Source organism: Drosophila hydei, unplaced genomic scaffold (genome assembly GCF_003285905.1).
Source record: "Drosophila hydei strain 15085-1641.00,03,60 unplaced genomic scaffold, DhydRS2 tig00008116-arrow-pilon, whole genome shotgun sequence".
Classification (NCBI taxonomy): Eukaryota; Metazoa; Arthropoda; class Insecta; order Diptera; family Drosophilidae; genus Drosophila; species Drosophila hydei.
The window spans coordinates 2,860,577-2,886,373 of NW_022045829.1; the positions used below are offsets into that span (position 1 = coordinate 2,860,577).

Consider the following 25,797-nt stretch of genomic DNA (forward strand, 5'->3'; position numbering starts at 1 on the left):
CTTGTGAAGGCAGTTGAACCACTCTTTCTATAAGGACATAGTCCAAAGATCAAATCAATCTGTTGGTGAAAATCAAAAATCTATAATTTGATTTAAAAATTTTAATAGGTTTTTACAATAAATTCTATAATCTATAATGGAATCGCAGACATAACCAAAATATATTCTAAAAAATACATAGACAATTTCATATATAAAGAGTCTACACAATAAATAAATATATTTTTATTAAAAAAAGTTTGCTTTTAAATACATTTTATTTTAGAACATTGAAGCATAAAGTTAATTTAATTATAAAAATCTTAACCTCAATATGTGTTATGTACAAATGAATATATATTTAATGTATGAAGTATACTAAATAGTTATTAGAGAAGTATGTATATAAATATTAATGTATATGAATAATTTCTGTACAAATGGGAGATTCATAAAGTGAATAGTTCAAATAAAATTCAAATAAAATCGATGCGCAAACTTAAAGCCTCTTTAAAATAAAAAACAAAATAAATTAAAAGTTAAATAAATTAAGTATTTGTGTAGGGAATACATGTATATAGTATATGAAATGCAGTCACTGGCTAAACGTATAGCTAGGTAAATATTACTTATATGGCAGTGATATGCTATGAACTGGACGTTGTCTAACTCTATGGCTTAAGAGCTAAAACTCATATTTGATCACAATGCATTTGGAAAAAGTTTTGGTGTGGCATCAACAACAGGAACCAGAAAATGTTCCGCGATCTATAAATATTTAGCTATAGATATAGTTAATCATCGCTGGAGACAAGACACTCGCTGAGCAGCACATTGTGCAGATCATCCATATCGATCCAATCGCGTCTCTCATTGCGTATGGACACATTACGTATGCAGCCCTTGAAGTTGTCGCGAGCCAACAAACAGCCACTAGGCGCAATATCTGAAAGATATATCAAAGTTTAAGCAATTTATATATATATATAGAAATCACAGTCAATTCACCTGGCAGTCCGCCTATGTAGAGCGGCGAACGTGTTTGCACTTTGCCCGCATTGCGTTGGTTCGACATGTTAATCGTGGCGGGCAGCTGATCGATTCTCAGTGCAATCTGTTCACCATCATAGAGTGCGGAGATATTGTGCCATTTGTTGTCGCAGAGCGCATATTTGCCCGGCAGCTTAGACTCCACGCGGAAGGGCACACCATCGCCCAGATCACAAGAGAAAACGATCTGTAACAAAATCAAAATGTTTTCTTATATAACCGAACGATTTCGTAAGTTTATCAAAACTCACATTGCCATTGCTCAGCTCCAGGGAGAGTGACGGGAAGTTGTTGGGTTCGGATACGCTTAGCAATATGCCGGATAGCTCAGAGGTGCGAAATTCCAGTTCCAGTTCCAAATATTTCGCCACGTGAAAGTTTCTCTCTGCAAGCGGAAAAAATTTAAGGTTAGAAGGGATATAAAAATATAGAAAAGGGAGCTTAGAGAAGCTGTATGAGACAACTTGATGGCATAGGTAGATACTGAAGATACTGAAGATGTCTTCTAAAGACAAACTTATTTTTCGTGAATATATGATCTCTATATATCATGCATGTCAAACTATATATAGTTGAGACAACCTCATCAATCAATTCCCTCTACATTATATACGTTCCAAACACTTACTGTATATGGCATAGGCATCGCCTGGAAAGTAGCTTCCTCGCTCAACCTTCGGAAAACATTGGCCCACATTTGCATGCTTGCCCGGCCGTGCCAGATCCTGTGTGCTATTGTTGATGCTAAATCGACGCAAACAGCCTTTGAATGGCTCCAGACGCATGTACAGCTCCGAGGGCACCTTGACCGGTGCCTGGGGCAGGCCACCCACCAGCATGAGCTGTGAGGCGCCTATTTTCTTGGGCACCTTCATTTGAGCCGAAGTCTTTTGGTCTGTGCGTCCGATCTCTACGCTCAGCGTAACTTTGCGATCGTGGCAGCTGACCGTAACCCGATGCCATTCGCCATCGTTTAGCTTCGCGGTCAGCAGCAGCTCCTCGCGCCGTCGACCACGCACTATCAGAACCAGCTGGCCATCCTTAAGCAGCAGGGTGACATAATGCTTGTGCTTCTCCTTGCTGCCCGGCGACAAATAGAGCATGCCATTGGGATAGAAGGAACGAAACTCGAAGCTCAGTTGAAAGTTGCGCTGCCAGAAATGACGTTCGGGCAGCTTTAGCTGCGAATAGCTATAGAGCTCGTCGCCGAACTTGAAGGCATTCGGTTCGTAGGAGTAGCTGCCGATCTGTAAGCAAATGAAGCGCATTAATCGAAGCTTTTGATTTAATCGAATGGGAACTTAACTCACCGCGACGACTTTGTGTTAGTTCTGAGCTTTTGTGAGCGAGCTTTCACAGCGTGAGGTTAAAAAATAAAATAATTGGCATGATTTTTGCTTGTTTTTTCTTTTGTTAAAAAATGTTCGTTCGCTTTTATTTAAAAATGTGATAACAAGTTGAAGAAGGCAAAAAGTTATTCGTATGATACATCAATGAAAGCAAAAACGTACACAAAGCGTTGATGAGTGAAAATGTATGTAAATATGTGATGTTTATATATGTTATTTATATATATATAAATATGTATTGATAGCTTGTCGCTTATAGACTATATTTGAGCTTATAATATACAAAAGATGTGATATGAAAATATGAAATATTTACATAATAAGTATGTTGTTCTCAAGAGTAATTAACATCCAAATGTGACCCAGAGCTTTTAGAAACTTAAAATTTACTTCTTAAATATAACTAAGCTGGCTTACAAGGGCTTTACAAGCAACTTTTTTATGAAATTGAAAGCTTTAATATAGTATTGCAAATCAATCTGGCTTACGAAAGCTTTAATGAACTTAGAAGGAAATTAAAAACTTCTATAAGGTGCTTTTTTATTAAGCTTTTGCTCTGTGTAAACCAACTTCCACTTAGTTCTTACATCTAATTAAGCAGGCTTACAAGAGCTTTTTGAACTTTGACTCTGTAAACTAGCTTATATGCCGACAAAGCTTAAAAGCTTGAGCGTATGGCAACTTTTGGTTAAGTCTGAGGTTATATTTTGATGATTTTGTATGATTAATCCACATGTAGACCACATTGAGTAGCTATGTTTAGTAAGCTGTTTTATTTATTGTTTTTGTTTAGGCGAAATTAGTATACAAAAGAGCTTTTCTTGCAGCGCAGCGCTTGAAGCTTTTTGCGTAGCAGCTTTTGTGACATAATTGCTTAGCAACTAAAATCCTATAAAAACAAAAAGAAACATTTAAGTCGATCAGAATGTTGAGAGTTAGGTAGCCACAATCTCTATATATATACATATCATTTATGCATGCAAGAATTCCATTGAATACCCAAACCCCCAAGTCTTATAAACCGCAAAATACCAGAGAAATTCTATTAAGAACTTACCCGCTTGCAGCCCTCCGGCGAGGCGGTGAAACTCTTCCCAATCATCGGCTCCGTCTTGAGCAGCACATCGTAGAGTGCGCCCTTGGGACTGCCCATGACCGGACCATTGCGGCCAATTTGGACATTGACAAAGGTCAAGGCATCATTAAAATTAATCGTACGATTATTGAACACAACGTCCCGTACAGCACCCTCCAGCTTCACAAAGGTTGGCGCTAGAGGTGTGTACATTTCGTGGGGTGGTGCACCGCCTATGTAGAGACCTCCCGCATCCTGTGGCAGGCTGATGAATGAGGGCGTGCCCGTCAGTGTGCGCACCTCCTGCAGTTCATCGTCCACCATCAGCTCCAAGCGTCGTCCAGTCTTAATTAGATTGATGACATGCAGCTCGCCGTCATTGAGATGACTATCGTTGGAGAACATTTTGATGAAACTGCGCCCTGAATTGATCCACACCTGCAGCTGTCCGTCAACCAGACTCATCGAATAGTTGCCCTTAATATCCTTTGCATCATAGTCAGCCAGCACTTCAGGTGGATAGGCGGCCAGCAGCAGCAAACAATCAGCTTGAAGTGTGCGGAAAACTATAGCCGCATGGGCCCTTTTGCGCAGTGACTGCGAAGGCAGCTCCAAGTACCCATTGCCCGAAAAGCCAGCTCTGTGAAACAGCAAAACAATTTGGTATGTTTATATAGCTAATATATATGTGCGCACTCACTTTGTAATCATGTCCTTGCAGGAAGGCTCCACGCCAAAGTAGGTAGAGCTCTCGAGCGGATCGTAAGTCTCGCCATTGACCTGCACATCCATCATGCAGCCAAGGAAAGGATTGTCTGCGCCGGGCGCTTTAGTGGTGCCCGAAGTAAAGCCTGTTGAAACGAAAGCAAATGTGTGTGAGTATATATCAAATGAGAGGCATAGTCTAATCATCATATTGTTTACCTGGTGGCACGCCTCCCAGATAATAAACCGCCTTGGACAAGTCCGGCAGCATGTGACTCTTCACGGGCAATGTGGGTGCGCCGGAGATGGGGCGATCATTGTTTACGCGCAGCATTCCATTTTCGGTGCTGCGTCGTGTGGAGAACTCTCGTGCCGCCTCGATTTTGATCCACTGGCCAGTGTTATACTTTTTGGTGGTGTTAATCTCCAGCTTGGACTCGTCGCCATAGTCGATGCGGAACATGATGCGACCGCGACTCAATGTGACCGAGACGGAGCGGTTCTACGAAGAGAGATGAATTAATTAAAAGCTCATAGATGAAAGCTTACAAACTCACATTTTTGTCATCAACCGCCAGGAAGAGCAAAGCATTCTCGTCCAGCGTGCGGAAAGTCATCTGCAGCGCAAATAGATTCTTGCGATAGGGGCGCGGTCGTGTCTTCTTTAGCTGCGCATAGCCCAGGCCATTGAAGTGCCGGGCCACAGAGGAGGCAGACGATTCCCTTGCGCCAATCATGGCACCACCACAGCGTCCTTCGCTGCTTATAAAGTTCCATATGCCCAGTGGTTTATTGTCCACCTCCACCTGATGTACAACGACATTAAGACCTGGTGTTTGCTCTTTGGAAGCTTGGCCGCCCAGTAAAATGCGTTCGTCGTGCGTCTGATAGAAACGCGTGTGCTCCGCATCTGTGGAGCCCGTGACTGGGGAACCCGGCATCAGTGCCCCAAAGTTGTTCATGCGACGCACCAGCAGGCTGCCCAAATTCAATGTACGATTCGCTTCCACTTGATACCAAGCATCATCGTATTTGGGATCACGCGTCTGCACCTCGAGCGGATGCGTTATGGTCGTTGTGCTGCCGCCCAAATACCAAATCAGACGCACATGTCTCTTGTGCAATTCCAATGTGATGTGTCGACCCTCGCTGCCCTGCACATGCAATAGCGGAGAATTGCCCATGTGATTCGAAAGACCGAAGCTTAGACGTAAAGAATTGGACGTGCTCAGGCCATAGGAAACGGGCAAAAAGCTGCGACTGCACTTGGGTCCCAGCGACTCCAGCGAGACGTCAATCTGGCAGTAGAAATAGATATTTATAACGTGTTAAAGGAGAGCATGTGGTGATAGTCGACTTACCGCTTCTGCTGCATGCCTAGCCTTGGCTATTTGATCTCTCAGCTGCTGCAGCTGACTGGCCACGCTATTGTTCCACTGTTCAAAGGTCTGCTGCTCCTTGACCGCCTGCTGCTCGATATAGCTAAGCGAAACATTGGCCAATCGCAAATTCGTTTTCGTCAGCGAAATATTCTCCTCAGCCATGCCCAGCTTGATTTCCCAGTCCGGCTCGAGCATGGCAAACGATGTGCGCATTTGCTGTATGGATTGTTGCAGCTCTTTCGCTTTCCGCAACTCTTGGCGCATCTCGTCGCTAGTATGCTGTGCCACTTTCATGCTCTCCTGGGCATTACGCCGAGCCGAACTGTTCGTGAGCAGCTGCAATTGGCTTGTGATATTATTGCTTCGCTGTCCTGTCTGAAAGATGGTGCGTTTAATGCCTTCCACTTGCTGCTCCTGATACTGCAGCTTGCCTTTGAGTATTGTGGACTTTTGCATTTGCTGCAGTGCCTCACGTTGCAGCTGCTTGGAACGCTGCAGCGAGTGCTTGGCACGTTCTATCATGGAGCTGCCATCGCTGGGATACAGTGTGTGTTGTGCCTCATACACGCGCTCCTTGGCCAGCAGCGATGCTTGCTGCGCTGCTGCAATGGCTAAAGAAATGTTGCTGTGTGCAGAGCTGTGAATAGAGAGCGAGGGTGAGTAAAGGTCTTGCTTAGTTAGGAAAGCACTGTTTACCTGGCCAACATGGCAATGCGTGCTGCATTGCGCGTCGGTTGAAACTGTTTGGCATATTCATTGGAGCGTTCGAGCAGGCGTGTTGCATGCTTCTCTGCCTTGGGCAGCCAATGCTTGCGCACCTCGCGCTGCAACTCCAACTCAAACAAGAGCGTATCATTCAGCTGAGCAGCTGCAGCAGCCAGCTGTCGTCGCTGCTCATTAAGTTGCAGCTGATGCTCAGCGGCTGTTTCAAGATTCCTGTGGCCCTGCTCAACTTGACTCTGATTCAACTGCTGCTGTATGTGTTGGTCCAGTTCGTTCAACTGCTGATACTGCTCGGCTACATGGCCGCTTAGATTGCGCACATGTTCGAGCACGTCGTCCGCTTCGCTCTCTACATCTTGAGTTCTATCGAGGTGCAGTCGCATATCTGCCACACGATAATTGGTTTGATTCAAATCACGCCAGAGCATCTCGAGGCTCGCTCGTTGATCGTAAGCCGCATCGGAAGCATTGCCTGTCGTATAGAACAGCTGCCAGGCACAATCGCTGGAGCTGCGTATATCTTGCACCAGCTGATGATGCTGCTGAATGGCCTGCAGATAGAAATGCGCCTGTTTCAGCGCCGTGGGTAGACTGAGATGATGGGCAGCCGTTCCATAATTGCGCAAATCCTGCAACGTTTGCATTTGTTCGCCACGTAAGTTGCGCACATCCTGATGCAGCACCAAAGCTGTTTCCTGCATGGACTGCAGGGCATGCTGCCGTTTGCCAATAGTGGCCAAAGCTTTCCTGGACTGAAATTTGTTATTTTCCGCATGTGCATCCATTTTGAGCAGACCGCCCATATCGTAGCCCAATAGCAGCTGCCTGGCTTGGCTTACATCCTGCTGGCGTGCACGCCAATGCCTGTAGGCGTGCTCGTATTCACTTAACTTGAGATAAGGTGCCGGAATGCCAGTCAAATCCATGTTGTGCAGTCCGCGGCGCAGCTTGTGACCCACCAGCTCCACATAGTCCAGCAGCAGCAACGTGCAGTTGTCGCAAACTGGAAAGGAGAAGAGCGTATAAAGTTTATACAGTTTTCATAGGACATTTAATACGTATACTCACCCTTGCAGCCGTGCTCTTCCAAATGATGTCGCTGAGCCACACATTTGTCACATTTGAGGCCTGTAACACCTTCACGGCAGTAACACTGTCCCGTCTGTGCATCACAGCCCTCGGCGCGTATGCCATCCACATGGCAGTTGCACGCCTGGCAACTGCTATTCGGATATTGCATCGGATTGCCAAAATAGCCCGCGTGACAGTGCTCGCATAGGCGGCCCGTGTAGCCGGGCTTGCACACACAGCTCACTTCACCCTCTCGCACGTTGCAACCGCGTGCAAAATTGCGATTCGTCTCCGGACAGGGGCAAGCCTGGCAGCCGTGTCGCGAATTTGGATCTCCATAGTAGCCGTCGGCGCAGTGCTGGCAATGCGCACCGCCACTATTATCACGACAATTCTGCAAAAGAATTCGCACTCTGTAAGTTCCAGTGTTGCATAATTGTCAAATTGTGCAGTAGTTCAATTGCACTTGCTGCTGTAGCCTATTATGCAGTTTCTTGATAATGTTAGCAAAGCTAAACTCTGACCAAAACTACCCCAAAGCAAATTTTCAAAAATGTATCTATAACTTTGGCATATTCTAATTGCATATCAGCGTCTAAAACTTAATTTGCGTTTAGTTACTTAATCATGCTTATTGGACAAGTGAGCTGCATACCCATTCCAAAATGATCACAATTCAGTTCCAATGAACAAGTGAGCTGCATACCAATTTTAAAAGGATCACAAATCAGTTCCAATGAACAAGCTCACAGCATAACAAAGAACTTATTCAAAAATGGCGGCAGTTCAGTGAAAACAAATGGCGCCGCGAGCAACATATTAATGTAATTGAAGTGTTAGTGTGAGTTTCTTACCAAGCAAACGCCGGTTTCGCGATCGCAATCACTGCTGCGTCCATTGCAATGACACGGTGCAGCACGTCCAATCAAATCTTCGATAAAAACGCTTTCCACGTCGCTGGTGTTGCGCCAACGGTAAAAGGAGCGGCCCGGATCCTGGCAGGACAGCCCATCGAAACGTTTTGGGCACTTGCACTGCTCCACTCCCTTGGCCAGCAGATTAGTGGAGCCCTGCACATAAATCGCAGCATCCATGTGAACGCTGTGCAAGCTATAAAAGGAATATATATGTAGCACAATTCAAAATTAATCTAAACAAAATGTGCCTTACATAACTTGCTGAAAATCTGCAAAGGCGAAGGCGCGCAGAAATATATGCCTCACATTCTGCAGCGCTGCCATCAATGTGCCTCGATCCACCACCTGGTTGTTCTGATGATACTTCCAATAGGATTCGTGCAGGGGCACGCGATGTGTCACATTTAGCGAATACTCGAATTCCTCGTGCTCGTAAAAGTCCAAAACGAGCTTCGAGTGCGCGTGCAGCTGAACGAGCGGATACTGTGACAATATCTTCCTTTCGAGCGGCATCTGTGCGCCATCGGTGACAAGCGAAAAGTAGAGATAGCCACCATAGCTGGTGGTGCGATCGCCATAGAACTGTGGTGGCAGCTGGAAGTAGAGCGGCTGATAGAATTGGGCATAGGCTCCAATGGATACGTTGCCTGTGGAGCGTGGCACTAGACTCAAATCATTCATTCGCTGTATTTCCGCATCCTCGCGATAGGAGACGCTGCCCGCCATTTGCACCACCACAATGTACTCAAAGTCTCCGTTGGGCACGTGTTGTGGGCGTAGTTGTTGGACGCTGAGATTTCGAGCCTCCGGCATGCGTATGTGGCCCCAGGAAAGTGGACTCTGCTCGCACTCGGCGGCGCGTCCGAAGCAGAAGCAGCGAGTGCAGCCCTCGGGATTGAGTGCAGATAAGCCAAATGTGCTCTGCATGCAGGTATCGCACTTGAGGCCCACCACGAGTGATTTGCACTGGCATTGACCGTTCGAGTCACAAGCAATGAGTCCGTCTGCCCGTGTAAAGGAACCAGCTGCATCGCAGCCGCAGCGCCGGCACTCCGGATAGCCGAAGTAGCCAACGGCACAGCTGTTGCAATTGCGTCCCGTGTAGCCCTCACGGCACTGGCATTGACCTCCCACTGCGGCACATTGTTGGCCAATGGACCCGATGTGATCGCATTCGCATTCGCGACAGCCCAGACGTGCCTGCCAGCCCCAGGTGCCGGGCACACATTGCCCGCAGCCCAAGCCTCGCGTATACTTGGGGCATATACAGCGGCCATTGAGCGGATCACAGACCTGGCCCTCTGCTGCACATGCTGCACACCTTTGACAGCCATCCGTGCTAAAGCCATAGAAGCCTTCGGTGCATTCATTGCAATGCCTGCCTCCAACGCCTATTTTGCAATCACATTGGCCCGTCCACGGATTGCATTCGTGTCCGCGAGCACCGTGCGGATCGCATTGGCAGTCGTGACAGCCGACGCCCTGCGTCAGGTTCCAGTGTCCCGCCTTGCACTTGTCGCAGCGACGGCCAGCTACGTTCAACAGGCAGGAGCATTGCCCGGAGCGCTTGTCACAGGCTGTTGACAAAGAACCCACCGGACTGCATTGACAATCTGTAAAAGTAGAAAATACGAAATTTTGAAATATCGAATTAAATAAATACATATATTTTATAAATAATTTAATATCGAGATAATATATATATAAATATAGTGTAACTAAATTGTCTTTAATTTGAAATAACTTTAATTTGAAATAACTTTTTAAGGATACATTTGGGTAATTCACAATAAAAATTACAAAAATATTAAATATAATATATGTGAGAAAAACTTAATAAATAAAATAATATATTATATATTATAGTGATGACTATAATATAATAATAATAAATAATATATATTATAAATTTCATTATTACAATTTTTCTAAAATATCTTTTATTTATTTGCCACTTTTTAATTTTTATCTAGATGCTGCTTAAATTTTTCTGTCCCCAACATTATTTTGATTAAAAATTTTAAATTTATACTAATTTAATATTTTGAAAACCCAAATTAGTTAAATAGCTTAAGTTATAAAATCTTCCACAGTAGAAATAACACAATATCCTTAATAAATATTTCATTAGGCACAAATCCATCAAAATTGTTTACAACAAAATTATTCACGCCATATTTTATAGCTGTAACTTGTTGATTTCTGACAATCGATAAGAGGCTGCGCCACGTCTCACAATTAACACTTAAATGAACGTGCCGCCCCATCAGCATAAATCTAAACGAATTTAACGATTTCAGCTTTAAGTGCTATAAAAGCAAACATTCAACAACAACAAAAAACTAACGAAACACTTGCAAAATCAATTTTCAATTTCATATTCTTCAGCTGTAATAAATGGGCATAATATTTGCACGCATAAAGTGGAAAAATCAAACTGTCAACAGGAAAATTTGAAATTTGAAAATGCCGCCAACACAAAAACATTCGAAAAAGAAGAAAAAAATGTGAAAATGTATAAATATTAATAATAATTTTTTGATTGGGGGCGCGCCAGATATTTGGCACATGGTTTTCAGCATGTGAATGTGACATTTACAAAATGTTTTTCTCATATTTCGAGAGGTGCTGCTGCCGCTGCTGCAGCAGCTCTAAAGCAATCTATTTTGTCGCGTTTGTAATTTATGTTTCCTGGCCAAGCACAAAAAAAAAAATAACATTTAACATTTTTTGGTAGAAAAACAAGCTGCTTGTCTCATTATTCAATGACAAACTGGAAAATGAAAAATAAATAAATATGTTTGGCTGCATTTAAATGCAAATTAATGTGCCATTCATTAGCGCTGCTGCAATCGATCATTCGGCGCAGTTTGACAAGCACTGCGAAAGGTCAAAGCGCTTCAAATTGTCCATTATCAATGGCTTTCAAAATTTAGCTAACTGCAAAACTTGTTGCTTAATACCAAAGTTTATGTTAGCCGAAAGCGCTCGCATTACCAATTTGCATATGACTTCAAAATTTGGTTTTTTATGACACGGACAGCGTGTGGCATGCCACTTGTTTTGTGAGTGAGTTCAACACACTCGTGACTCCAATCCTCTAAAATGCCAGACTCGAATTTTTTAACTACGAAAAAAAAAAACTAATCGAGCAAATATAATGCTTAAGCATAATTCAGTTGTCGAGACGTCTTAACGATGTCTGCCTGTAAGCCTCTCCGGCCACATAAACTCCAACATTTTCACGAATCTCGCGTGCCTCCATAATGGAGACATACGGATTAACGTATATGTTATAAATGTGTTCGCAATATGACACCAATGCATGCCACAATGCAAAAGTAATGAAAATTTACCGACGGCGCAGCGGCGGGACGAACAGTCCAACTCTAGCAAGACGGCCAAATTCTTGAATGTTTTATAGCGAGATTAGCTATTTGTGTTAAGATTTAGTCTTGAATTCAATTGACTTTATTTTTGACTAATATTAGAGCTATATAGTTGATTATTTTCTATTCTTTAGGTACTTTTGCAGTTCTCAATTATTATCCAATTAATATCCATATTTTTCGTTCAATATATATAAATCCTTTCCATTCATTTTGATTTGATTTATAAAAATATAGAATTGTTTACATAAATAAAAAATAAAATAAAGGATTAATCTTTACAAGCTAAGTTAAGTTTATTATCTAAATTATTTTTATAATTTCCAATTAATCCAATAACATTTTTAATTTAGAATTATCACATCTTCAATTCAAAATTATTATATTTTCATTTATAAATTTTTTTTACTCTGTCAATAATTTCTTTAAGTATTCTAATGCTCTCAGCCTCAATGACTCCATCGACCACGACTCAATTAATTTTAGCGCATCTTTGATGATTCTTTTCATTGTATTTTTCAACTGTGCAATCTTCAATTGTTTATAAAGGCTATTTATATTTTATTATAGTCATCTTCCCAATAACGACTCCACAAGCTACTACTCAATTAAGTTTGGCTCGCTTTGATGATTCTATTTGTTAGAGTATTGAATTCATCCATCTGAAATTGTGAATAAAGCGTTTTTTTCAGCTACATTTTAATATTCTCATCGGGACAGTGACTCCACCTTCGACTACTCAACTTAATTATGTCTGTTGTAGTTAATGTATTCACTTCAACAGCTGAATTGACTTTGTGGGCGCCGCAAACACAACACCGGCAACCGTTTATTATAACAAACAAAATGCTATAATTAGTGAATACCCTGTAAACATTGAGTTGACTGTATAGGCTATGATTGCTATATACATATACTCAATGACTATCTCTAGAAGCTGATCAAAGAATGTGTCCATGAGAACCATGAAAACCTGCTAAAAGCAACTTGTTTAACAATTAACTTAACTACAGGGTATTTTGAAGTCAATCCAAACTGCACTCAAGTCAAATGCAATTTCCTGAACCGAGTTAACATTCGATTAATTTATGGGGCGCACGAAAACAATCGAGAGACTCGCTCGAGTCGCGAGAACTGTGACTATTATGACGCTCCAGCGCCGAATTCGATCAAAGAAAGCATAAATAATTCCTATGGCCATGGTAGTGGGAGTACGAGTGGGGATTGGAAATGGGAAATGGCAACTGGGAATTGGGGACTGGTTGGTCGGTTGGCCGTAGAGGCTGGCAGGACCAGTCGTTGCCCGACCTGGCCGAGCCAAAATGTATGCAAACGGGTTAATTAACTACGAAATTTCGAGCGCTAGGCTACGTGAGGCTATTAAAAGACAAGCAGAAACACAGCCGGGTGGTCGATAGCCAGCGCTCTCTCCCTCTTCCTCTCCCGCTCTCTCTCCCTCTCTTTCTCTCTTCGTTTATTCAGGTCAGCGGTGGGCGGTTAACGAGACAATAACAACAAAAACGGCAACAACTGTTGCTGTTAACGCATTACGCCTGCATTTACTAACAGCTGCCGTTGGCCAACTTGCATTTTGACATTTCAAATGTCAACTTACACATAAATCTTGTCCAGGCAGAGCTGCTCATTCACTCACTAAGTCAGCCAGTCATTCCGTCAGTCTGTCTGTCAATCATATAGTAAGCTACTCAATGAACGGTCAGCGCTTTACCACAAAGATTGTTATCGCTCTTGCCTACAGAGGCTTAATTGCCGTTTGATATGTGCAACTAATGTGTATTAAATGCTCTCACTTCAATGGGGCACATATACTAGGAATACTCTATATATAAAGAGTTGCTGCTGGAGTAATACTATATCATATATTGCTATTATTTTGATATACTCAAAGAAGTTTTAGGTGCCACGAAAACTTTTCATATATTAATATTCTCTTTTTATATATCATACTTTATTACAGAGTATCTAATAGTCGTCTATTGCTGTTTTGTGTTGGTATCTAAACTATTTTTTTTTGTTTGCTGATTCGAGATTTATGATAATTGATTGACCGCGTTGGCGCGAGTTTTTCTTTGCCAATCCGCACATTGCGCATACGCAACGTTGTCTGCTGGCTGCCAGCTTGCTCGCTGCTTGCAGAATAAATCATTTAATCAATATTTTGTCATGTCTGGATGGAGTGAAAAACTGTTTGGCAGCCAAACACGTGCTCCACATTTTGGCCACATTGCTGCAAATTATTTATATTTTTCTTATTCAATTGTAGAATGCAATTATGCTGTCAATTGTTCGTCATGTTCGTTTGTGGACTTTTGCAGAATTATTATTGTTTAATTGTTAATTTATTACATGTTTTTTGTGATTTGTGACCGAATAGCATTAAAATATTGCATTTTGCCCAGAATTTGTGCAGCGTGTTAAGAGTTTTTGCTTATATTTATATAGACTGGTCGGCTGAAGGCCAATATCAAGGTGTGCAGCAAGTGTTTTGACAGAGCAAACTGAGCTGCTGTCAAATAAAATGTTGATTGCTAAGAAATTTATTCAGTTGAATGCGAAATTAAACATTTGTTGTCATATACAGCAAAAAGTGCATACTATTATTTTGTTATCATGTCAAATAAAATGCTTATTGTTGAGAACTGCTTTTATGAAATAATTCTATTATTGTTTTTTTTTTAATTTAATATTTTAAAAACTATTTTCTGAGTATTTTCTAAATTGCTTCGTTTTTATAATAAAATAAAAACAATAATTAAACCTAAATTATTTAAAAAGACAATAAAATAATAATTAATTGACCCAAAAATATATTTAAATGAAATTAAAAAATAATTTTAAAAATATAAATAAATATAATTAATAAGAAACATAAAAGTAAATAAATATTAATAAATAAATATAGTAATAACAATTACTAACGAATAATACAAATTATTTAAAGTATTTAAAAGTTTATAATAAATAATTTAAGAAATTAGGAAAGCCCATTATTAAAAAAACTGGGCACTCGTGTATTTTTTTTGTACAAACAAACTGTGGCTTAAAGCCAACTACCTACAGTTTTTATATGAAAAGGAACGCATAAGTTGCGCAACTAAAACAAATCCCACTCAAAAGCGAGCTTAAACAGTTGCCAAGTCTAGCAAATCCATCAAGATCTAAGCACACACACAGTAAAGTCTCATTAAATGTCACGCACATTTACAAAGAGCACCGTTAAGCGAACGGAAGTGCACTTTAACTGCCCACAGTGAGGTCTCCCCCCACACTGACCATAAAAACCAAACTTGGAAGTGAAATAAAAATACAAATAAAATCAAAAAACAAAACGCGCTCATTAATAAAACGCAAAACAAAGAATATTGTCAATAAAATTGACAAACGCTGTTGAGAGGCCCACGCAAACAAAAAAAAAACATACAACATTGTCAGCTCTTATAACTGCCTGTGGGTGTTGCCGCCGTCTGTGTTGAGCGGCAGTCCAATGCCGCTCAAACTGTAGCATGACAAACGCATTTTGTGAAGAGTCGCCGGCTTGAATCGTGATGCCCCATTGTAAACTTTAATGACATCATTTGCTCAGCAAAGCAGTCGAACGAAGTGTGATTGAACCTTTTATTGCTTTGGCTTGTCTGAGAGGTGGCAAAAGACAGCAGCAGCAGCAGCAGCAGCAGCAACAACAACTATTACTACAAGCCTTTCTCCTGAGAGGGTTTCAGTTTGTTTTTTGCGACAGCGTCTGTTTCATTCATGAAAATGCAAATGCTGCCAACAGGCACTTGACAGCCGCAGCCAGTCAGAGAGCCTGCCTCAACATCGTTTGCAAGTTGGCCAAGTGGCTAGAGGCTCTGCTGCCAGTTGCCTGCTGCCTGCTGCCTGTTGCTCTGTGGCAGCAACCTACTCCACGAAGACACAGTCGTACTTACTACTATCTCGCCATGTCGCGTGCTATGGCATGTTCATATTTCTGCACATTTATTTAGCATACGCTTATAAAGTGAGGGTATTACGGGCTGGTCATAAACTTGGCCAAAGAAAGCTTCAAAGAAAGTAGCAGCATGGATGGCATATGTAAATGCGAGTGCCTTGGGTATTTGTAATAGTTTTTAACTAGGTTTGTTAAAGCATGTTTTGAGGCATAGAATTGTTTAGGAATTATCAACCACTAGAAAAAGAAATATTCGAATAATATTTAGAGTATTAAAGTCATTAAACTAATTCAGTTTCTTGAAATATTTATGAAGATGAAAGGCAAATTTATATCATATTGAGTTACTGAAAGAAAATTAGAGAACTTTTCAAAAGAAAGTCTTAATAAGCCACATATATCTATAAACATATTTTTGGCTCAGACAGACTCGCAAAAATATGTTGAAAATTTATTTAAGAATGTTTTTCAAATATGAACAACATTCTCATTTTCATAAATTCTCTTATTAGAAATGTTATTTAAGCATCTCTTGCTAAGCAAAAACTTCGCCTTAAAGTCTCGCAAGCGTATCAAAACTTCATCTTAAGTCAAACAATCATTTCTTTAGTCTTTATGCATATTTTTTTATGTTAACATTTTAAGTTTTTTTTTTATTTTTTTGTTTATTATTTTTCTTCTTTTTTTATAGGATCGCGCAATCAATTTGAAAATTTTTGCGTTGGTTTTACCGGATTTATGAATGAATTTATTTTCGTCTATGCCTACAAGTTTCTAGTAGTGCAGACTTGTCTGGCGGACTCCATGGCACTTCTCTCTTTCTCTCTCTCTCTCTCTCTCTCTCTCTCTCTCTTCGAGCTGCACTCCCTTGCTGTTGGTACATCGCCATCCTGCATCGATGTTGTCGCATTTGTCGTTTGTCGCCCCGTCTATAGGAAACTCTATGCAAATGTGGGCGGTTTGTGTGGTGCTGCCTACGCGCAACCCACAAAAAATAAGCGAAAAAGGCTAACAAAAAATAAGACGGCCAAAACTAGCTGGCGGATCTTTTTGCTGGCTGGCCGAAACAGTTGTTCATGGTCTTGGGTGCAGTTAGCTGTTGCTGTTGCCGCTAAATGATCATGATGATAATGACGATGACAGTGGCACATGTGGCCCACTAAACGTATTTATAAATGGCTACAAAATTGGTCATTCAAGTGAATTGCATTGTCTGGGCAATATATGACCCATATATAACAAATTTTGGATAGATAAATAAATATGATTTGCAATAAAAGTTAATGACTTTTTAGCTATAATTCTATTATAAAGTGGTTTCAAATACAATTACAATAAGTATATTTAAAATATTTCTGACCTACATTATTTTTATAATAAGATATTATTATATGAAATGTGTTTATTCCTCATGTCTAGCAAGATTTCAAATTATCGGCACTCAATTAATGAACTCCAACGCCCATTAAAACCTTTAATGAAGCAATTGCCATTAAGCTTAGCTAGATTTGGCTTGGCTACGCCCACTGGTGACACCCACCCAGGAGCTAAGCCTCCACCACAGCTCTATCGTATGTGGCCCATATGTTTAGCTGGGCACACTTTCGCCCATCAAAAATGAACGCAGTCAAATGTTTGGCGGGTCTCAAATTGCATTTCCTGTCACTTGGCCGATCGCTTGGTCCAGCCCAGCCATGAATCTCGCACCCAGGCTACAGCTTTGGCCCCTAGTTTTCATGGGTGTGCGCATATGTCTCTATCTCGCTTCCTCCTGCATTACTTGTGGGTCTAATATAGTTTGGCTCGGATCTGTCTGGGCTTTGTGCCTGCCTGCCTGCCCGGTCTACACGGCTTAGGCTGTCTGCCTGTTTGTCTGCTGGTCTGTGCGACATGCAAACTTACATGTGTGTCAGCCGTATGTTGTGGGTGTGTCTTTTGGGTGTTCGTGATGTCTATATGCGTGTGTGTGTGTACATGTGTGTGTGAGTATGTAAGCGTGTGTTTGGCAAACAGCATCAACTTCAACACCAACACCAATCCAGTTACAATTACATGACATATTGATGTTAAAAAAATATATATATATATAAGTTATTACAGGAGTTGAACAATGTTTGAAAATCATTTAAATAATCCTTGAAAATGTATGGAGTTGGCGTAATATTTGGAAACAAATATAAAAAAAAATAATAAATAAAAATATTTCATTTTCAATTTCTTAAAAATAAATTATATTCTTTTTAAGCAAAAATGAATAAACTTAGCACTTGAACAAACCTTTCAGAAAACCACAAAAATATAAAACAGCTAAAAAAAATAAATTGCGAAACAAAACAAAAAATGCTAAAAAAGGTTTTTTTTTACAGACATTACTCAAGAAAAACTCTAAAGTTTAGGCCGTGACGTGTTTTTGCCTAATTGCAGTTGAATTTTAATTACAACAGGCGAGCTCTAAGCAATTTTAATTAACTTTTTTTTGCTGCTTGATCAGCGGGAGTTGGTCAGAGGGAGGCAGAGTTGAGTCTGAAACTGTGTCTGGCAATTTCTTATCTTTATTTGCGACATGTATTTTTAATTTAAGCGCGACTATCAAATATTTAAACTGCATCGCCAGCAACTCCCCCTGGACAATGCCCCAAAGTGTTTTGTTAAATGCTTTTCAAGTTTTATTTTTTAGCCCGAGAAGTTGTTGCTCTTCCAAAGACTTGAATAGCCGTCGGCTGCAGACTTTGCCTGTCGTTTTTTTTTTTTTTTGGCTTTTTTTCGATAGCGTGCATAATTTTTGGGTCTGTATCTGGTTTTGTTTAGTATATGTTTGCTTTATTTTTGCTTTTTGGGCAAATAGTTTCGTTAATTGAAATAAAATTCAATTTGACGTTTTTATGGCATGCGGGGAGATAGTTTGGCTAAATACGTGAGAAGCTGTAGTTGCAGTCTAGACAGGCGAGAGCTCTCTATAACAGGCAGACATAGCTGTGTGTGTGTGAGTGTGAAAGTTGTTTTTTGGGCCCGTGGAAAGATGCAACCCGTTTTATGCTCAATTTAAATAGTCTCGATATGCATTTGCTTTCAATACGACAAACATAATTTATGCATTGAGCATTCAAATGTGTGAAAAAGATTGCAAATTTTCCAATAAATTGTGTCCATTGAGCTGGCAAAAACGAGCAATGGTAGGGTAAGAATTTCTTTTTCAAATTCATTTTTAGTGCTCGGTAAATATTTAAAAATAAGTTTAGCAGATAGATTAAAGCATTTTTGTTCTTAACTATTGTTAAGCCTTTCAGCTTCTGTTGTTTGAGATAAGACAAACCAGTTAGCTTTATCTTCATATAGTTTTAATAATATATTATTATACGATAATAGACCATGCCAAATTTAATGCATTTCTATGACCAAAATAGACTCAAAGATATTTGGCTATAATCAAGCTTCTGTATAAAGCAACATTAGCCCACTGTCGCCCACATACACACGCACACACACACCGTTTCAGCTGTAATTTTGAGCAATTTTTTGCGAGCGATAATATTTATTATTCAATTTTCATTAAATCTGATTATCAAACCCGTTTGCTAACAAATAAAAATGCAAGCAAATTATTTTTCTGACGCTTAAATTAAGCATTAATTTTTTCCATTATTTTTTTTTGTCTTTTCGCAATGTTCATAAATAACTTTTGCGAGCGCCGCCGTCAAAAAAAGAAAAAAACAGCAAAAACTATGTGAGAGAGATCATGTCGGGAAATAAGCGAAACATTTTTTAAGGTGTTGCTGCGCTTGTTGTGACAAGCGAATGAGGCGCGATATCGAAAAATGTTATGGAAGATAAGCAAAATAATGTTGGGTGCTTAACAGTTAACATGCTACACACACACACACACACAAATTTCCCATGGAGTGCAACGTATAAAATTACAAATAAATGTCAAATTAGTGGCTAAGAGCGAATGGCAGAACAGCAAAGATAAACGTGAAGATATAAAAGATATGCCAGACATGCATTATAAATCAATTTCCAATTAAAATTGAAAATTAAGAAGGCAGAAGACTTTTCGAGACCTAACGAATATTGAATGCGCTTTGGCAGATGTTTAGAGGAGAGAAAATTGTGAAAGATTATACATAAATACTGATATTTATTTATATTTCATTTTAGTTAACTCTTTAATTTTTGCATATATAAAAATCAAGTTTGGGTCGCTTCTGGCATATAATAAAGTCGTAGTTGACGAATATTAACTAAAGTCAGATTATTTCCAGTTGATTTCTATAATGCTATAATCATCTAACTGCAAGCAGATCTCAGTCTCATTATGAATCTATAATACATCAATAATCAAAGAGCTCAACTTCAATATTAAATACAGTTCATTACAAAAGCAGTCCATGCCCCATTTTATAGAGCATAAAAAACGCAGTCAAACCTACCGGAAATATGAAACCCTGTGTGTGAGACCACGTGTGGAGTTGCCGTTGAAGTGTTTCAGAGTTTCATTCAATGCGGTTAGATTGGAAATGAATTGAGGTTAATCAGCGCTAGAGAAATTTAAATAGCATAAAGAAGAATTTCACTTTTTAACAGGCCCAAATGGGCCTCTTCTTTAACTGTCTGCAACAGACAGTCGAAGTTTTTCAGTCAGTGCACAGACTTGTGTGTATGTGTGTGTGTGTGTAATATTTGTAGTATATTAGTTTACAAAATAGCTTGTACTATTCCATCATTCGTTTTTGGCCAGTCACGTTTTCATATTTATTTGGTAATTTGGACTTGGAACGTTGAAATGCTGCAAACTCTGAGCTGCTCCCACAACGTGTGCCGGGTTGTCTAAGGTCAGAGACAGAGAAAGATGCTGCTGCGGCTGCTGCTGAACGCCTGCCCCGTGGGCCAAAATCAACAAACGCAAAACAGACATAAGTCTGAAATATGTCTGCAACAACAACAACAAACAATCACAACAACAGCAACCTCAACTGGCGCCTCGGTCACTTTGATCTATGCACTTCAAATGATTTTTTTCACTCTTGGCGTTGCCTTTTTTTGCGCCGTCTTCAGTCTGATCGTCTTTTGGGCTCTGCTGCTGCTGCTGTTGTTGTTGTTGTTTGTGACGATGCGTAAACAACGAAGCGGCAGTTGAAATGAAACGGCAACTTTTTGGCCTGCCAGTTGAAGCGGCAAAAAAGTTGGCATACATATAGACAGACATATATATGTTTTCTTTAAGTCGTTGCGGGCGTCAAAGTGGGGATAGCAGCAGCAGCAGCAGCAGCCGAAGAAGAAGAAGAGACTTTGCAACCGTAAAAGTGTTCGTTTAAGTGGGACCTGTGGTAATGTTGATCTTTTGAAATCGAGGGAGACGAACGTACGTTTGCTGAGGCATGGGCGGGCTTCTAAGATGTTTTTCTTTGACACATATGCTGTTACAGATTTGAACTCTAGACTTGTGTTGGTGTTGCTGGAGAGGTTCTTTGGTGAAATAAAAACAATAAGCAATTTGTCTATGTGCAATGTATGAGAGCAAGGTGCGAATACTCTTAGATAATTCTGCACTTAATTTGTATGAGAGGCTGATTGACTAGATGGAACTATATTTTTTTAACTCAACTTTAATAATACAACAATATTTGATTAATTTAATTTATAAATTGAAAATTGGGCTGCAGTTTCTAAAGGGGTTTCATAAGCTGATACAATATCTAAGTAATTATGAAAATGTTTGAAAATAAATAAGTTTAAAGGGTTTGGTAAATAGAAGTTGTATATTCAGACACGTTAACTGTCCTTTGATCAAGGCAATTTCAGTTGACGTTTAGAGATTATCAGATTAGTTTAACTCAACTTCCTGCACTAAGCTAGTGCTATTCGGCTGAATAGCTAAAGTATAGTACCTCTACTCGGTTACTAAATCATGTTGGCTTGTGAAATATTTCACTTTTCTTAGAGATTTATAGCTGTTTCGACTAATATATATACAGACAGGCAGAATAAATACATAGTAAAATTCAAAACTATTAAATTTCAGTAAAATATTTACTATAGGTAATAAACGAGCTTTTTAGATAATCAATTATGTCTTATAGAAATTATATGAGTTTTTAATAATAAAAATTTTCCCTTTCTATATATTCACATTTAATTTATATTAACTTTTTGAGTACATCATTATTTGAGCTACTTTTAATCAAAAAAATCTCACATATTCGTGACTATTTAGTCACTTTCGTAGCTCATTCAGTTGTCGATTTCAAATTGACCCCTTGCTTGTCCCATTGACATGATATTTCGACTAGTCTTTGTGTTTCAGGTTACCAAATTTCGAATTTTCTGCTTTAATCCATAATATGCTCAGCTCTTAAGTCTTACAGTTTTCGTGCGAGCGAAGCTTAATGTCAACTCAACAAGCGTCGTGTCTACAAGTTTGACACTTGCATTTGTCATTTGGCTCATTTGTTTGCTGTGGTTTTTGTTTTGTGCTTTTCGGTTTTGTTTTATTTTGTTTGCCTGTCCATTTGCTACGCTTACATTTTCAAGTTTGTAACCGTTACAGAATCCCTGCCCCACACGCCTCGCATCTGGCAGCGACGTCTTGTTTTTTCCTGTTTATTTTTGTAAGATTCGGTTTTTGTTGTCGTTGACTTTGGTGAAGCTTTATGTGCAATTAGCGAGCACATTGTTTATTTTTGTGGCACGTTTTATAGTAATTAAAAAAGTCGAAACATGTTGTCCACGAAACGCTAGATTAGTGCAACATGTAGGTGTAGCTCTGCAGCTCTGCAGTGTCTTTCGAGCGAGCTCAGTGCAGCTACTGTCAATATTTGTGGCTAGCCGTGTGGCAAGTAACTGGGATTTGTGGCAACCTCTAAGAAGCTTGACACCCACAATAGCACTTAATACAAAATATATTCCATGTGCAGCCAACCTGGATTCCTCCGCTCTTCAACGGCGAATGTCATTCGGGCGCTAAGTCCAAAAATTATTTGAAATGCGCCCACAGTCTGATCTTAACTAAGCTCAACTGGATCTCTCTGTCTTATGTCAGCATCAGGCTCGTTTGCAACCATGTTCATAGATTGCCGTCTGTCTCTCCAGCAAAATGCTAATTGAGCGAGTGCTACAAGGCGCCAAGCGTCCAAAATGCCGAGACAATCTATCAATAGACCCCCACAGCAGCAGCCCAATCAAATTGGCAAAACAATTTTATTTGCCGATTTTCATTTTGCATTTTAATGTAATTTGATTCGCTTGCAAACTCGCTGAGTGATTTGATTACATAAGAAATCAAGAAAAAAAATTCAACGAGCGGGCAATCAAATTATTATTAATGAAATATCAATAAATATTTCTTTGGCTATAATTATGTGGATTATTAATCAAATTTATTGATTTGCAAACATGGCTTAAATTAATGAATAGATTTTGGACAAATATTTGGACTTTTGTGAGGGGTTTTAATTGAAAAGGTTAGAAGTTGGCTAAAAAAAAATAAATAAATATATATATACATATATATATATATATTTTTTTTTTCTTATAAATACATTTTTTATGACTGCTTATCTTTTGATTTATGGTAAATGACTAAATGTTGATGTTAAAAAATTTGTATACTTCTTAGATAACTGTTGAAAGCATTCGGAGTTTTTTGTCTACAGGAACTAATCATAATATCATAAGAAAGTCAGGTATATAATATATATATTAATACCATGGCATATGGCATTTTGCATCTTTTTTTATTATTCGATATATTTATTTTATTTTTTTAACTTTTTCAAATTTTTTAATTAATTTATTTTAGTTTACGTCACTCAACTCTTTACTCTCTCTTCACTGCCTCTCTCCCTGCAACTCTCTCTCCTCTCTAAATGCATATTGATATATAATAAAAGGTTCGTTCGTCTATCGGTTAGAATATGCAATTTCTTTCGATTAATACAGAATTAATGAAGATAAACGACTTGGCTAATGTTTCCACACTCATTTATTTCTACATTTTGAATTTCTAGCTTTTACTTTTAGAGTAAAGTTCTCAAATACCAAAATCCTTTAAAGCTGTTTTATTTATCTCTAATTACTAGCAGAGATTCAATTTAAAGATTGTCCAAATTCATCTAAATAACTTTAATATTATTGATCAAATCTGTCAGTTTTGCCTAATTGATCAATTAATTAAAAACTTTAAGCTCTAAATTTAAGGTAAAAGTATATTATATACATATGTATGTATTGATTTTGATATGTATATAGTAATCCTCGAAGCATCCACTCTATGCACATTTAAACTACATTTTTAACCAGCAATTCGACTTAGATATGTATCTAAATGTTTTCCCACCTTCCATAGACAATTTATTTCAAAACAGAAGTTTTGTTTTAAATCACTTCGGGGCAGTTCGAAGCTCTATAAATTGCATTAAGCACGCTAACATTTTGTGCACATTCGAATGATATCTTTTATCTCACTCTCAATTGGACTTGAATGTATGAAAATATCTTTTATCTAATGCATTTGACTTGAATATATGGCTCTATTAAAATCGATGCCGTCTCTTTGAGAGTTAAATGGAAATAAAAAGAGTTCAACTTTCCGTTTTGCAGCGAGCACAGCACCTTGGTCTGGGACAGTTTGGCGCCTATGTTCAGTCCGCTGGCAGTCAAAAATGCCAATTGCTTTTGGCCAATTAGGCAGGCTTTCTAAGTTGGCGAGAGGGTAATTATGCTAGCCAGATAGTCACTTGAGGTGCTCCGAGATAGCATGACGAGGTGACGAGCCCGCTCGCCAGTTTGCCATTTAAGTGGGCAAACACATTAGCTGCCATAAACGAAGCGAATGCAATTTTTATTAGCGTAATTAACACCTTTTTGCTGCCACTACAACTTCGACTTCTATTTCTATTTCTACTTCGTTTTTAGACTTTTATACGCGCGCGACAATTAAATGAATCGTGAGTGCGTCAATTTACTTACCGCGTTGCCTCGAGCGCTGTGTTGTTGGCGTCGTTGCTGTTGGTCGCAGGGGTATAAAATGTTGTGGCACCAGACGCATACCCGGTGGACAGGGTGGCAGGCTGTCCAGATTGTTATATAGCACAATATTGTTGCTGTTGGGGTGTATGAGAAAGTGTTGCTGCTGTTGCTGCTGCTGCCGGCTCAGATTGCCAAAGAGTTGCTGCTGCTGCTGCTGCTGATAGTAGCTGCCAGGCAGCAGCGCAAAGGCATGTTGCTGTTGCTGTTGCTGTTGCTTTAGCGGTCGCGGCGTTATGGCTACAATGTGCTGCTGCTGCTGCAAGCCAGCAACATGTTGTTGCTGTTGCTGGTAGCTGCTGTGTAAACGCGTACGATAACTGATGTGTTGCTGCTGCTGCTGCTGAGTCTTTGGTATTATAGTTGTTGCTGTTGCGCTGCTAGCAATTGTTGCTGTTGCTGTTGCTGTTGTTGTGCGTGTCGCATGTGTCACATTGCGCTGATAATGATGCGGTCGCATTAGCTTACGTCGCTTGTTGCTGCTGTTGTTGTTGCCCACAAATTTGCGACGCCATTTGTTGCGACGCGCTGGCGTTGTTGCTGTTGTTGTACTAGCAGCAGCAGCTGTTGCTGTCGCCGTGGCCGTGACAATTTCATTGAAATTGCTGCTTATATTGATATTTACACTGCTATTTACACTAGTTATTTGCTTTTGTTGCTGTTGCTGTCGCTGCCGTTGCTGCTGCTGATGTTGTTGTTGCAACATGTTGCCCGCAGGCATGGCATGTTGCAGCGTGTGTGTTATGCAGACTAGAAAGATGCATAAATGCAGCAATTTCGTTGCTGCCGCAGCAACATTTCGCTGTTCATTCACGCGCTGCTTTATTGACGCGTCTGTCATTTTGACAGTTCGTTTGTCAGACGCTGACATATTTTTCTAATTTGTTTCTCCCTCTCTCCCTCTCCCTCTCCCTCTCCCACTCTCTCTTGCAGTCAGAGTGACTGTGCTTTCCAATTAGAATTTGTTGCCTTTCAATGAGTTTTCACACATTTTGCGCTGCGCTTTCTTTGTGTTTGGTGTTTGCATTGAGCCGCAGAACATTTCCCTTCTGTTAGTTCAGTGAGGGGCAAAATGTTAATTGTTTTCGTTGATTTAGAGAATTTGTTTTGTGTTTTTTTTTTTATAACAATCGATAGTTGCGAGCGTGCCATAGCAGCGCGAATAACAGATTTGAGTTATTTTT

The 25,797-nt window shown here is 39.8% G+C and overlaps 1 protein-coding gene across 1 annotated transcript; it reads right to left on the reverse strand.

Annotated features, from left to right (window-relative positions):
- Positions 1 to 545: 545 nt before the first annotated feature.
- On the reverse strand, positions 546 to 25,759 carry LOC111600438 (laminin subunit alpha-1). Its single transcript, XM_030224708.1, has 14 exons — positions 24,557 to 25,759; positions 8,505 to 9,864; positions 8,189 to 8,444; positions 7,332 to 7,728; positions 6,237 to 7,266; positions 5,520 to 6,177; positions 4,716 to 5,456; positions 4,378 to 4,660; positions 4,154 to 4,304; positions 3,436 to 4,093; positions 1,658 to 2,276; positions 1,281 to 1,414; positions 988 to 1,216; positions 546 to 925 (listed from the first exon to the last, which is right to left on the reverse strand). The coding sequence occupies exons 1-14, from the start codon at positions 25,482 to 25,484 to the stop codon at positions 774 to 776; spliced, it is 7,596 nt and encodes a 2,531-aa protein (XP_030080568.1). The 5' UTR covers positions 25,485 to 25,759; the 3' UTR covers positions 546 to 773.
- Positions 25,760 to 25,797: the final 38 nt, after the last annotated feature.

Excerpts from the sequence above, each read along its gene's own strand:
- LOC111600438 (XM_030224708.1), bottom strand. The coding sequence starts at position 25,484 with ATGTCAGCGTCTGACAAACGAACTGTCAAAATGACAGACGCGTCAATA. Across the intron at positions 7,729-8,188 it reads GCGAAACCGGCGTTTGCTTG|AATTGTCGTGATAATAGTGG; the intron begins GTAAGAAACTCA and ends ATTCTTTTGCAG. Across the intron at positions 2,277-3,435 it reads CGCCGGAGGGCTGCAAGCGG|ATCGGCAGCTACTCCTACGA; the intron begins GTAAGTTCTTAA and ends ATTTGCTTACAG.